This window comes from Lipotes vexillifer, unplaced genomic scaffold (assembly GCF_000442215.2).
Source record: "Lipotes vexillifer unplaced genomic scaffold, Lipotes_vexillifer_v1.1 scaffold291, whole genome shotgun sequence".
In the NCBI taxonomy this organism is placed as follows: domain Eukaryota; kingdom Metazoa; phylum Chordata; class Mammalia; order Artiodactyla; family Lipotidae; genus Lipotes; species Lipotes vexillifer.
In genome coordinates this window covers 1,502,203-1,515,085 of record NW_006794559.1, presented here as the reverse complement: position 1 = coordinate 1,515,085, position 12,883 = coordinate 1,502,203, and the positions used below count along the sequence as shown (strand labels likewise).

General features: G+C 38.2%; 2 protein-coding genes and 1 pseudogene across 3 annotated transcripts in view; 2 read left to right on the top strand and 1 right to left on the bottom strand.

The window, feature by feature from the left end:
• Positions 1-12,883, bottom strand: part of UBAC2 (UBA domain containing 2) — a 159,131-nt gene that overhangs the window by 122,191 nt on the left and 24,057 nt on the right. The window contains exons 2-4 of one of the 2 annotated variants that reach the window (XM_007467221.1): positions 11,031-11,158; positions 8,750-8,869; positions 7,779-7,888 (exon numbers count right to left, since the gene is read on the bottom strand). In XM_007467221.1, the coding sequence (XP_007467283.1) occupies positions 7,779-7,888; positions 8,750-8,869; positions 11,031-11,158 (358 nt within the window). The remainder of the gene's footprint in view (positions 1-7,778; positions 7,889-8,749; positions 8,870-11,030; positions 11,159-12,883) is intronic. The other variant, XM_007467222.1, reaches the window with a different exon arrangement.
• GPR18 (G protein-coupled receptor 18) lies at positions 626-4,549 on the top strand. Its single transcript, XM_007467220.1, has 2 exons — positions 626-848; positions 3,401-4,549. Exon 2 carries the CDS (start codon positions 3,413-3,415, stop codon positions 4,427-4,429), a length of 1,017 nt encoding a protein of 338 aa, XP_007467282.1. The 5' UTR covers positions 626-848; positions 3,401-3,412; the 3' UTR covers positions 4,430-4,549.
• On the top strand, positions 11,673-12,104 carry LOC103089218 (28S ribosomal protein S18c, mitochondrial pseudogene; annotated as a pseudogene).

Here is a 12,883-nt window from a genome sequence, read left to right as displayed (position 1 = left end):
TTTCAGTGTTTCATGTAGAGGCCCCACTATTAGACTGTAGTTAGCGATCCAGATGCAGCAAACCCTGGTCTCCCCAGGAACCCCTAAGCTGTCTCAAAAAAAAAAAAAAAAAAAAAAAAAGAAATGGTTTAGCAGTAAAAAGTGGATATTCAATGATTTTGGGAACTTTGTAGTAAAGGGTTAACACTGTTTGGAAGTTACCTACTAGGTGCCAGGTTAGCCCTTGGACTTCTCTGGTTTAGAGTCCTCACAATTCTACCAGATGGGTATAATTTCTATTTTCGCACTATAGAAACTAAGCGGGAACAAAGGCTCAGAGTGCTTAAGTAACTAGACAAAGTCACACAGCTTAGAAACTAAGTTATACTATGAATTCTATTCAGTCAACATCAAATCTCATTCTTTCAACAGAGGATGCAGACTTTAAGCACCAAGTAAACAAACTCAAGACATTTTCTCCTTTCTGTATGATTCTCTGAAATATATGCCATCATTTCATGGGGAGCTTATGCTAAGCATGACTTCATAAACAAATCATTTGTGAAAGAGAAAAACCACATCCAGGGCAAAGTCATAAGTTGAAAAAGCCTTATTTCAGAGAGTACTTCCTGAAAGAGACAAAGCAGCGATTACAGCTGAACAAGTACCAACTCCTATACCGAGTATTATATTTGAAACAACTTCTTAAAGCAACGGAAGAACCTAAAACAAAAGAAATACAGCATTTCTTAAATATACCATTTCTAGAAAGAGCTATTTTAACACAAGCAACTCAAAGAAATCCCTTTTACAGAACTGGGTATACCGAGAAATGTTCCTCTCAAACACAGCCTTTTGATGCACAGGAGGTAAGTAGCATTTAATTAACTTCACCACAGATTATCAGAAATAATGCTGTACTTATTTACTAAATCTCAAAATCCTTGTGTTTTTTTAATAATATATTACTGAAACTATGTTGGTGAAGGACCCTCAAATGGGATATACTGTCATCTTCCTACATTATTAACATGTTGTTTCATTTATTTTCAATAGTGCTTTACATTAATAGTAAATGTAATTTTTTTAAACTTAAAGGAAATGTTGATACAATAAATCATAAATATCTTTAGGAGTCTTTGTCACCTGGTTTCAATTACATTGTTTCACAGAATGTACTTAAAGGCTTTTAAGAAAAGACTATAGCTAATCATGGAATCTAAAGCTTTTAAAATGCTGACTTAAAAGCCAATCACTTTTCGATATTTATCCAAAAATTCATCCGTGTGTACAGAGTACAACCTGTATGGTAATGCCTTTAAAACACATGCATCACACACATTTTAGTTAACCTTAAGTAAATGAACACAACTGTTGGTGACATAAAGTCAGCTTGAACCCAATGAGGGGAAAAAGATTTACTCAAAAATGGTTTGTAAGTAAGGAATTTATGTGACAAAATTGGGGAATAAGGATGGGTGGAGGGAGTTCTGATACAAAAGAAAAAAGGATACAAAATGTCATTTACATTACAATTTTTACTATTTAAAAATTCATGGAAAGTTAAAAATGAGCCAAGTCTCTAAAATTATTTTCCTTTGTAAAATACTAGAGAGTTAATTTTTCTATGTAGTATTCTTCTCATTTTAGAGAAATTAATATTCTAGTCAACACAATATTTGGAAATTTTAATAAATACAGGCTTTTAAATATATAGAATTCTACTCCAAAATCATATTTAACCTAAATATCTGGCAAACTCGCTACAGTCAGGAAGGTAGGAAGGGAAGAAAGGAGGGAGAAGAAAACAAATTCATACCTTGTGTTTGTCCTCAGCAACTGCTCAAATTAATTTTAAATTATAGCCCATGATGGCACTACCAGATGGCTAACCTCCCCCAGTTTTCACTAAAGAGAGACTCGGGGCTGAATGAGAGAGAGACCATTCTGCAAAGTGACATTTTTGAGGGAAACTTTTCTTACACCTCCATATTTCAAGGGGGATGCCACAAGGTTCCATCTCTTTGTAGCGAGTCTATTTTTAAAATCACTGTTGTTGATGTTATATTGTGGGTGATAGAAATTTCACACTAAGGGGGTCACAGCTAAACTCCTTTCCAGTAGAAATGGGCATTTGGGCGGGGGGTGGAAATTAGTTTCTGCAAACACATAAAGTTACTGAGCGACTTCTTACTAATAACTATTTGTCTTTGATATTCCTTTTTAAAAGTTAAATTTGACAAATAATACTTACGCTTCTGGATCTCGGTAGAGTGAGGGCGTGAAAGTTACTATACTAGCAATATCTTATTCTCAAGGTGTTGCTCTCCGTGCACCACTGCAGCAGTGTAATCCGCTTCTGGGGCACTGGTAAACACCATCTGGAAAACTCAGCATTAGGCACTCCCAACTGTGCATTAAAAACTAGCCCATCTATTGTTTTAAGAGTCAAGTTCTTGTGGGACTTCCCTGGCAGTCAGGGGTTAAGACTCTGCGCTCCCAGTGCAGAGGGTACAGGTTCGATCCCTGGTCGGGGAACTAAGATCCCTCAGGCCGCAAGGTGTGGCCAAAAAAAAAACAGAGAGAGTAAAAGTTCTTGATCTGTATACCATGGCACAAGACACTGCTGTTTCTAGACCTATGATAATCTAGAGAGAACATAATACTACGAAGAAGTGTTTGCCACTTAAAAAAAACAAAATGGTTTAAAGGCCAATTAAGCAAGCCTTCATTGACAAACTAGGGAGTGCTTGCTATGGATCACCCTGCCAAAGTTTCCTTCCTTCACTTATCCATCAATTCAGCAAATATTACTGAGTATCTACTATGTACTCATCAGGCAGTGGGGATTTAGCAGTAAAAAGGAAAAGTTCCTGCTCTCAAATGAGAATTACTGTGAATATTCAGTAAGCAACCAGTTATATGGTTTCTTTATTAGTTTTCTAATACATAATTTATATATTAAAATTATATTTAATGAGTAAAAATTCATTATTTGGACATTACTAATCTGGGTTACCAAATATTTAAACAGAATGAAGATGATAAAAGGTGGCAAAGTATCAATACTTTCTAAGATTCAAAATTCAGAGTGGCCTTTCCCCAATTAGTCCCAAACAAAGGATACCTACCATGGGCACAATTGCTACCCAATTTCACACTACAGAGAGAAAAATGAATACAATTGCCAGTGCATCATGACACACCAGACCATCTTAATACACTGATATGTTAGTACATATTAGTAATAATACCTAGGGAGTGTATTTCTTAATAAATACTAAGACACATATATTGACTCCATGACATAAAATACTGTCAAAATTAAAATCCACTGATATGCCAAGTCGAGTGTGGGAATGTTAAGCATTTATTTTTTCAACAAAGAGTTTTATTCCTCCTATTCTTAACTATTTTACAGTTTCTAAGTGTCATGCCCACAACAAGCTATAAGATGACCACCCCTCACAGTCAAGCTCAACCTGGCCCTTCTATCGACCCGTATCCAGACGAATACAAAATAGCAGCCCTCGTCTTCTACAGCTGTATCTTCATAACTGGCTTATTTGTTAACGTCACTGCCTTATGGGTTTTCAGTTGTACCACCAAGAAGAGAACCACTGTAACCATCTATATGATGAATGTGGCACTACTGGACTTGATATTTATAATGAGCTTACCCTTTCGAATGTTTTATTATGCAAAAGGTGAATGGCCGTTTGGAGAGTACTTCTGCCAGATTCTTGGGGCTCTCACAGTGTTTTATCCAAGTATTGCTCTATGGCTTCTTGCTTTCATTAGTGCCGACAGATACATGGCCATTGTACAGCCGAAATACACCAAGGAACTTAAAAACACATGCAAGGCCATGCTAGCGTGTGTGGGAGTCTGGATAATGACCCTGACAACCACCATCCCACTCCTACTGCTCTATGAAGACCCAGATAAAGCCTCCAACCCTGCCACCTGCCTCAAGATTTCTGACATCATCCACTTAAAAGCTATTAATGCGCTGAACTTCACTCGACTGATTTTCTTTTTCTTGATTCCTCTGTTCATCATGATTGGGTGCTACTTGGTCATTATTCATAGTCTCCTTCACGGTAAGACATCTAAGCTGAAGCCAAAAGTCAAGGAGAAGTCTATACGGATCATTATCACGCTCATGGTGCAGGTGCTCGTCTGCTTCATGCCTTTCCACATCTGCTTTGCTTTCCTAATGCTGGGAGGGGACGAGAACAGCTACAACCCCTGGGGAGCCTTCGCCACCTTCCTCATGAACCTCAGCACCTGTCTGGATGTGATTCTCTACTACATTGTTTCAAAACAATTTCAGGCTCGAGTCATTAGTGTCATGCTATACCGCAATTATCTTCGGAGTGTGCGCAGAAAGAGCTTCCGCTCGGGTAGTTTACGGTCCCTAAGCAACATAAACAGTGAAATGTTATGAACGGTCATTGTTTGTCTTCGATCTCTTTAAATTCACTTTACTAACTTAGGGTCAGTGGATATTCTGTATGATATCATCAAGTCCCTTCTCTCCTGAAAACAAATAATAAACTTTAAGAACTCTTCCTCCTTTGTGAGACCTTATTATTGTGGCAGCATAATTAAATACACTAAAGTATTTTAATAAATTCATTATCTTTATTTTTAAAACCTGTATAAAACATTTTCATGAATTACTGGGAGAAAAGCATCCAATGGGGGGATGAAAAAAAGCCTAAGCCATCCGTACTATTCTAGACGGCCCTGATGCCACCTTGAAGAAGCTTGATTTTTATTCTGAAGAAAATAAGGAGTTAGAGGTTTTTAAAAGGAAGATTAGCATGGTCAAATTTGTATTTTAGAAAGATAACTTCTGAAAACATTGCATGAAATACTTTGGAATTGATAGGAAGACTAGTTGGAGAATTACTGCAAAAATCTAGGCAAGAAAAGACTAGTTAAGACTGGGATAATGACAGAAGGAGTCAAGGAGATGCGATGAAGAGCTGACTTACATAGGACTTCGAATGAATAAGAGTTGGTGCCCTACGCCACTGATGAGAAGAGGGAAAGATTTCCAGCTTGGATGACTGAGTAGATGAAAATGCCATTAATTAAAATAAGGAGTACAGAAGGAGGAGGAGATAAGAGTGCAAAAAGAGAGGTGATCAGAGGAGGTAAGAGCTTCTGAACATGATGAATTTTCCTTGAGTCTTAGAAGTCACTAGGAAATATGACTGAAGAAAGATCAAGAAAGCAATATGGACTGGAAATAGAGAGCTGGGAAACAAACAACAGATGCTAACTGTAGTTGAAGTCATGGGGGTGGACGCGACAGCACAGAGAGAGCACCTGGAGTAAGCTTGAGAAAGGAGCTGCAAAGAGTAAAGGAGGTCAAGGAGGACCAGGAGAGAGTAGTGTGCTAGGATTCAAGCGAGCAGGTTATTTCATGAAATAATGAGATGTCAAAAGCATTTAATGTGCCACTGAAAGGTCAGATAAGACAAGTGAAAACAAGCCACTGGCTTTAGAAATTAGTTGGATACTGGTGACCTTTATAAGAGAAGTTTTAATAGTGCTGAGGTTAAAAAAGAGAGAGAGAGAATTAAATAGGAAGTGAAGAATTGCAGGAAGTGCAGGTAAACTTGGCATTGATGAGAAAGAAAAAGGTAACAAGACATTATGTGGAAAACACTGCAAATTATAAAACACATTGACTAAAAATTTCCTCTCCTGAGTTTTTGAAGCTTTGCTTACCATCAAATAAAAGATATATTTACAAAATGCAAAGTTTATTGGAGTAAAGATTTAGGTTCCAAGAAGTCTATGTTTGAGAACGCAACAAGATTCAAAAAAGCCATATTATAATGTTTCATGATTTAAAAGGAAAGAGAAATATATTCTCATTCAGGTGATGTCTGAATTAACATTCACACTGTCTTTCAAAGGGGATCCTATAACTTTTGAATTTACTCAAATTTTCAATTCTTGCTACTAGCTAAGATTTAAATAGGTAAAAAGCCTTCTGGCCTTAAGAATTAGTAAAAAACATTGCCACCAACTTCAAAATTGAATCAATCTTCCTTATATGTACCAGTCACGATTCCATAAAGAAATAAGTGTCATTCATTCAAAGAAATAACTGTCATTCAACTCTATGTGCAATAGAAAAACAAAAAGTCATCACACAAGGGGACGATGTAAATAAGAATTAAAAGCTATGTTACTACCCCATCCACTACATTTATTCTAACACAAACATACACGATACACATAACCCTTCTACAACTCAGTAGGCCTTATAAAGAACCAAAAAGAATTGGCCTCCATGAGAAACGTTAGGGGAAAACTAATGATTTAATAATGCTACTTCTTTTCTGAATCAACATGGAATCATTCCTAATGACTACACTATTTACCACAATAGCAGAATAGCCAACTTAAACTTCTTAGTCTAACTGCAATTACAACCCGTGAAACTAAAAAACTGCATAATTATGGCACAGAACTTTATGTGTCTCCATTAAAATATTATTCAGAATCATATATTATTAAGACAACTAAACAACAATACTCATGCCAATAATTCAGTAAATCCCACGAAGGGCAGCTATTACCATAAATATTAACAATGTAAGTGTGAGAGCTATAAGATCACTAACCATATTTTAAAAATAGAGATCCAAAGTGAATCTAAATCAAGGTACTTGCAATAGCCTAACAGTTCTCAAAAATATATACTGAAAATTAAAATAAGGCTGAAGTTAGTACACACAAATTTTAAATATGTTACCTTTATTTTATAGTATCTCATCTCTTTTTTTTTTTTTTTTTTTTTTTTTTTTTTTTTTTTTTTTATTAATTTTATTTTTTATTTTTTGGCTGTGTTGGGTCTTCGTTTCTGTGCGAGGGCTTTCTCTAGTTGTGGCAAGTGGGGGCCACTCTTCATCGCGGTGCGCGGGCCTCTCACTGTCGCGGCCTCTCTTGTTGCGGAGCACAGGCTCCAGACGCGCAGGCTCAGTAGTTGTGGCTCACGGGCCCAGGTGCTCCGTGGCATGTGGGATCTTCCCAGACCAGGGCTCGAACCCGTATCCCCTGCATTGGCAGGCAGATTCTCAACCACTGCGCCATCAGGGAAGCCCCCTAGTATCTCATCTCTTAAAAACAGTCTCAGAAACTTAATTCAGAGATGCTTTAAAGGCATTTATACGTGCTAACAACTCTGCTCCTAAATGCCAATTATTTCATAAACTAATACATGTTTTCTCATTTTGTTTTTAAAGAAGACCAACACAATATGAAAGCACAGACACTCTGTGAGTTAGGTTGCCCACTGCAGATTGGCTACAAAGTTATAACCTATATACTGATTTTCTTTTACCTTTGGTGGAAATATATAAACGATATCATTTAAGAAAAGCATCATTCTTCAGAAGCTTAACTTCAGACAAATAAATTTTGTTTCCTAACCTAATTAATTAAATTTTGTATTTTTATGTTTAATTAGTTAACAAAGTTACAAAGACAAAATTTCACTATGAAAACACAATTCTATCTTCAGGACCAGAAGAGAAAATTCATTAAAAATTCTCTAAAATATGAGATTTGAAAGCTAAAAAAAAGAGTGAGTGTAAAACAGATTCTGTGTCAAGAACATAATGAAAATGTTAAGTATACACTGGAATTTTTACATATAAAATCAATTTTACTATATCTAAAAGTTTAAAATATTCTCTGACTTCCATGTATAATAATGCTTTAAGTCAGATTTAAGTAGTTATGAATTAAGCTAATATTTGAGAGCTACTTACAGTCCAGAAGGCAAATTCCTGGCTGCAGTGATACCAAAGGAATACCGCACAGCTTCAACGAGGATAAAGTCACCCACCGCTGACAAAACCCAGGAACCCAGCAGAAAGGACTGAAAATAAAACAGGAAGAGCATTACAGAGAGGAGTCTTCTAAAAATAAACTAACATTTATTTAATTAGAACCAGCTCAGGTATATATATATTTTTTAAAGTTTGTTTTTTGTTTGAATAGACTTTTCAAAGTGAGGGAGTAAAACCATACTGGTCAAATGTGTTAACTTCCATAATTTCTAAGTATGTTGAAGAAAAGATATTTATAGCATGACTTATTTTTACAACTAATACACAAACCATTAAGCAAAATAAGTGATTAGAATTTTATTAAAATAAAAATCCTTATTAAAATGGTTATTGCTGGGCTTCCCTGGTGGCGCAGTAGTTGGGAATCCGCCTGCCAATGCAGGGGACACAGGTTCGAGCCCTGGTCCAGGAGGATCCCACATGCGCGGAGCAGCTGGGCCTGTGTGCCACAACTGCTGAGCCTGTGCTCTGGAGCCCGTGAGCCACAAGTACTGAAGCTCGCGTGACTGGAGCCCGTGCTCCGCAGCAAGAGAGGCCACGGCAATGAGAGGCCCGTGCACCGCAACGAAGAGTGGCTCCCACTCGCTGCAACTAGAGAAAGCCCGCGCGCAGCAACAAAGACTCAGTGCAGCCAAAAAAAAAAAAAAGTTATTGCCCACTCACACTGATATTATCTATTATCATCATTATTATTTTATTATGCTAATGGCTTAAATTTAAATTGTTTCTTTGGTTAATGTCCATGTTCCAAATCAGACAGGATCATGTAATAAAAAGATAATTGTTAATGAAACACCAAGCTTAACAAAATAAAACTATTTAAAAACAAGAAAACAGAAACATTTTTTTCTATAACCTAAGTAGCAAAGGGAAAATACATAAAAACTTACTGCAAATTTTCTGCTTCCATATCTTCTTTCAAATATCCTAAAATTATAAATAAGCAGACTACTGCAGAAAGTATCTTTCAAATCAAGGCAAATTATTCTTCCACAAATCAACCTCCAAATCTAGATGGGGATTTAAAAAAGAATAACAAATAAGAGTAAGATCTGTTCAGGTCTCTTCCTTGGCACATTTATTACGTTTATATTATACTGCTTATTTTTAATACTCTAAGCTCAGATTCCCCAAGGTAGAACTGAAACTCTCCATATCTCTGTAGCAGCTCTTAGAAATGCACACTGAGGGCTCCTTAAGAGGTTCTAGCAGGAGAGTGTGGCTATTTGCACTCCTAGACAGAGGGTGACTGTCCTCCATCCAGGCAGGTCCCACCTCTAGAGCACAAATGCCCACAAAGTGGTGCAGGAGAAGGGGACGGTTGCCGACTTAGCCAGCTGAACCAAATTAACCCCCCAAACAAAATGGTACCAACTCAGGGCCACAGGGCCCTGACATTCCCTTACAGCAGTGGTTCTCAGGGCTGGCCATATGCTAGAATCCCCTGGGGATCTTTCTAAAAAAGTACACCAATGCCCGGGCCCCACCACTAGGCTCCCTGACTCAGTTGGTCTAGGGTGAGGTCTTGGCATCAAAAAACAAAAAAACAAAAAAAACAGTTTATGTAGGTGATTCTACTGTGCAGACAGGATTAAGAATCATTGTATTACAGCAACTGAAATCATACTGAAGCTCTACTATATTCCAACAGAAAGCAGTAGTATGGATAAATAACTGAATCACAAGAACTTAGTAAAAGCCCACCTAAGCAATGGCATTAATGACATCCTTATGAAGAAAAGATGTCAGTGCTCAAGAATGGATTATCATGCTTAAAATGGCTAATCAAGTATTTAGCAAAGAAAAGGTGGCAGGTTATAACCATAATTTGCACTAACACTCTCTGATATTGTCATTTATAATAAGAAATATATTTTGGTCTTTGCCCATTGGAATTTCCAAAGTGAAGAAAGCTATAATGGTGTCTTTTGTCATGTTAATGAGGTGAGTTCTGGAAGCACCTAAGAATGGGGGCTGGCTTCCAGGGGAACCAACCTTGTGATTAGAAGGTCAGAACTTTCAGTCCCACAGCCTGACCTCCGGGGAGGGAGAGGGACTGGAGGGCGGATCAACTGCCAATGGCCAGTGTTAATCAATCCTGCCTATGTAATGAATCTCCATAAAAACCCAGAAGGACAGGGTTCTGAGAGCTTCCTGGGTGATGAACATGTGAAGATCTGAGGAGAGTGGGGCTCAGAGAGAGCATGGTAGCTCCGCACCGTTTCCCCTTACCTTGCCCGATACATCTCTTCCATCTGGATGTTCATCTATATTCTTTAATAATAAACTGGTAATCCAGTACATAAAATGTTTCTCTGAGTTCTGTGAACTGTTCTAGCAAATTAATTGAGCCCAGGGAGGGGGTCGTGGGAACTCTGATTTATAGCCATTCGGTCAGAAGTACAGATAACCACCTGGGCTGGTGACTGGCATCTGAAGTGTGAGTGCAGTGGGCAGTCCTGTGGGACTGAGCCCTAACCCTGTAGAATCTGATGCTCTCTGGGAAGATGGTGTCAGAACTGAGTTCAACTGTAGGACACCCAAGTTGGTGTCTGAGAATTGCTTATTGTTGGTGTGGGGAAATCCCTGCCTAGTTGGAAATGGTACCGGAATACCCCTTTTGCACTCCAACTCACAGACAAGACCCAGCACCAGCATTTTTCATGTGATCAACCCATAAATCTTGAAAGCCATAGACTTCTGCTCTTCCCAGCAGCAAAAACCCAAGAGAAATTTCCTACTTGGTTTAACCACCACTATAAAAGTAATTCACAGACTCTCCATCTATTAGAGCTGAGAGAGCTTAGCTCCTCTAACAGATATTCAAACTGAGGCAAGTTTTTGAAAATGTTAAGTATGCATACTAATCATACAAAAAACAGATTTAACATTGTTTAATTCTCTTGAAATTAAAAACTGCATTTCCATGAGTAAAAACTGAAGCTGAAAAGAGATGTGTAAAAGGAAATACGGCAACTGCTTCATTATAATCTGCTTTGCTGAAATTATCAATAAATACAACTAGAGAAGTTACTTGCTAGTGGGATATTAATAATAAATAATATTTCTTACAAATTTAGAGGCTTTGAGACCCTAAGAATGGCAGGAAGAAAGGCAAATCAAAGAAGGCCTGCCTTCTCCCCTCCCAGAGGCCAGTGGAGCGGAGCTCACCTGGAAGTCGTCCTTGACTGCCTGGAGGTCGTACACAAAGAACCTCTGGCAGTGTGGAAGGAGGAGGGCCAGCAGGAGGGACAGGGCACTGGGGACCAGTAAAAGACCCTTGGACACAGGTGCTTTGTCTGGAGGGAAAAACAAAACTGCTTTCAGAATGACTGTCCCTAAGATTTTTAAAACCACACGATTGAAAAGCAAGAGAATTCACTTCTTTTGAATTAGAATGAAGACAAACTTCACACACTCTGGAGTTAATTCTTATTAACATATATTTTCAAAACATCTTCCTGCAGAGGTAAGTGATCAAAGGGCACTGGAAAACAAGTGAAATCAGCTGATGGGGGCTTCACTGTCATCTGGCTCTTATACTAGACCAAACCAAGTTTACTTTCATGGAATACCTTTTTAGAAAACGGTCACCAAAGTATAGAGAAATGGACAGGGAAGTATGTTTTCTATCAAACTGACCAGTTAGCTCCTGAGCATGACTGGGATTCACGTACATAAACATTTACTTTAAGAAATTTAAGAAGCGGTTAAAAGTGCTAACATTGCTGCCTGCAGTGGTCTGCTGAGATTTTCCACCACGGGCACCCTGGAGCCTTGTCTAAATCTCACGCAGAGGAAGAGCAACGAACCATGGCAGCTATGGTAGCCCTTTGCAGTGGGCTAGGAAGGAGAACGTTAACGCACTTCGTAAGGGCTGCTGTCTGCCTCACAGATTCGGGGCCTCATGCAGTGCTGCGGAGAAGTTGTTCACAATATAAACGGGCAACCAGCAACGAGGATCTGCCTGTTCCGGTGGAAGATCCTTATAAGGAGCCCCTGAAAAAATGTATCTTGTGTGGAAAACGTGTAGATTATAAGAATGCACAGCTTTTATCTCAGTTTATTTCTCCATTTACTGGATGCATTTATGGAAGGCACATAACAGGTCTTTGTGGGAAGAAACAAAAAGAAGTCACAAAAGCAATTAAGAGAGCTCAAATAATGGGGTTTATGCCAGTTACATACAAGGATCCTGCATATCTCAAAGACCCTAAAGTTTGTAACATCAAATACAGGAAGTAAATTCTATAAAGTTATCATCAATAAATTTATTTTACAGTTGTGTGGTGGTAATACTGGCTCAGACTGTAAGATTTAATAACCTTTCAGTAGAGAACTGATAGGCTAAATCTTATCAAACTATAAAGTATTATGTTTTTAATTCTTAATAATTTGAAATTATATGAGGAAAAAGTGTTTCAAGAGTTTAAGTTTCCTCTCCATATCAGAATGTTCATTAAGTAAATCAGATTATTTAAAATGTTAATACTTGTTACATTTTACATACATATGAATTAAAAAAAGGTACTATGGGATTTTCACTTAAAATAAATAAATAAATAAATAAAATCTCACGCAGCCTTCAAACAACAGCTCAGTTCCCACTTCCTTACACCAGTCTCTCCCATTTTAGCCTGAGGGGCTCTTCCCCCAACCTGCATCCCCGTTTCCAGGTACTAGTTGAGGAGTCAGGGTCTGGAACCTGTTTTGCCTTCCCAACTACATTAAAGATTCCCGAGCGAGGCCACCTGCCTTCTCTTCTCTATGTTGGCCATAAAGCCTCGCACAGCTCCGTGAGGGAATGAAATGTCCAGATCATCAACAGGCAAGACCACAGGAAAGCGTCACGGACACTTTCAGACAGAGACATTCTCAGATTGTGTGAGGTGCTCTTCAACGGGGAGTGAATCTACTAGTTACGGCTGGTGGTGTGGTTATTGCACTCGTTTGCGTATATAAAAATAGCCCAGCTACTTCCTCTCTGGTAAGGTCTTACAAACAGCTAAACTGGAACCATCGCT

Coding starts and splice junctions, on each gene's coding strand:
- GPR18 (XM_007467220.1), top strand. CDS start 3,413: ATGCCCACAACAAGCTATAAGATGACCACCCCTCACAGTCAAGCTCAA.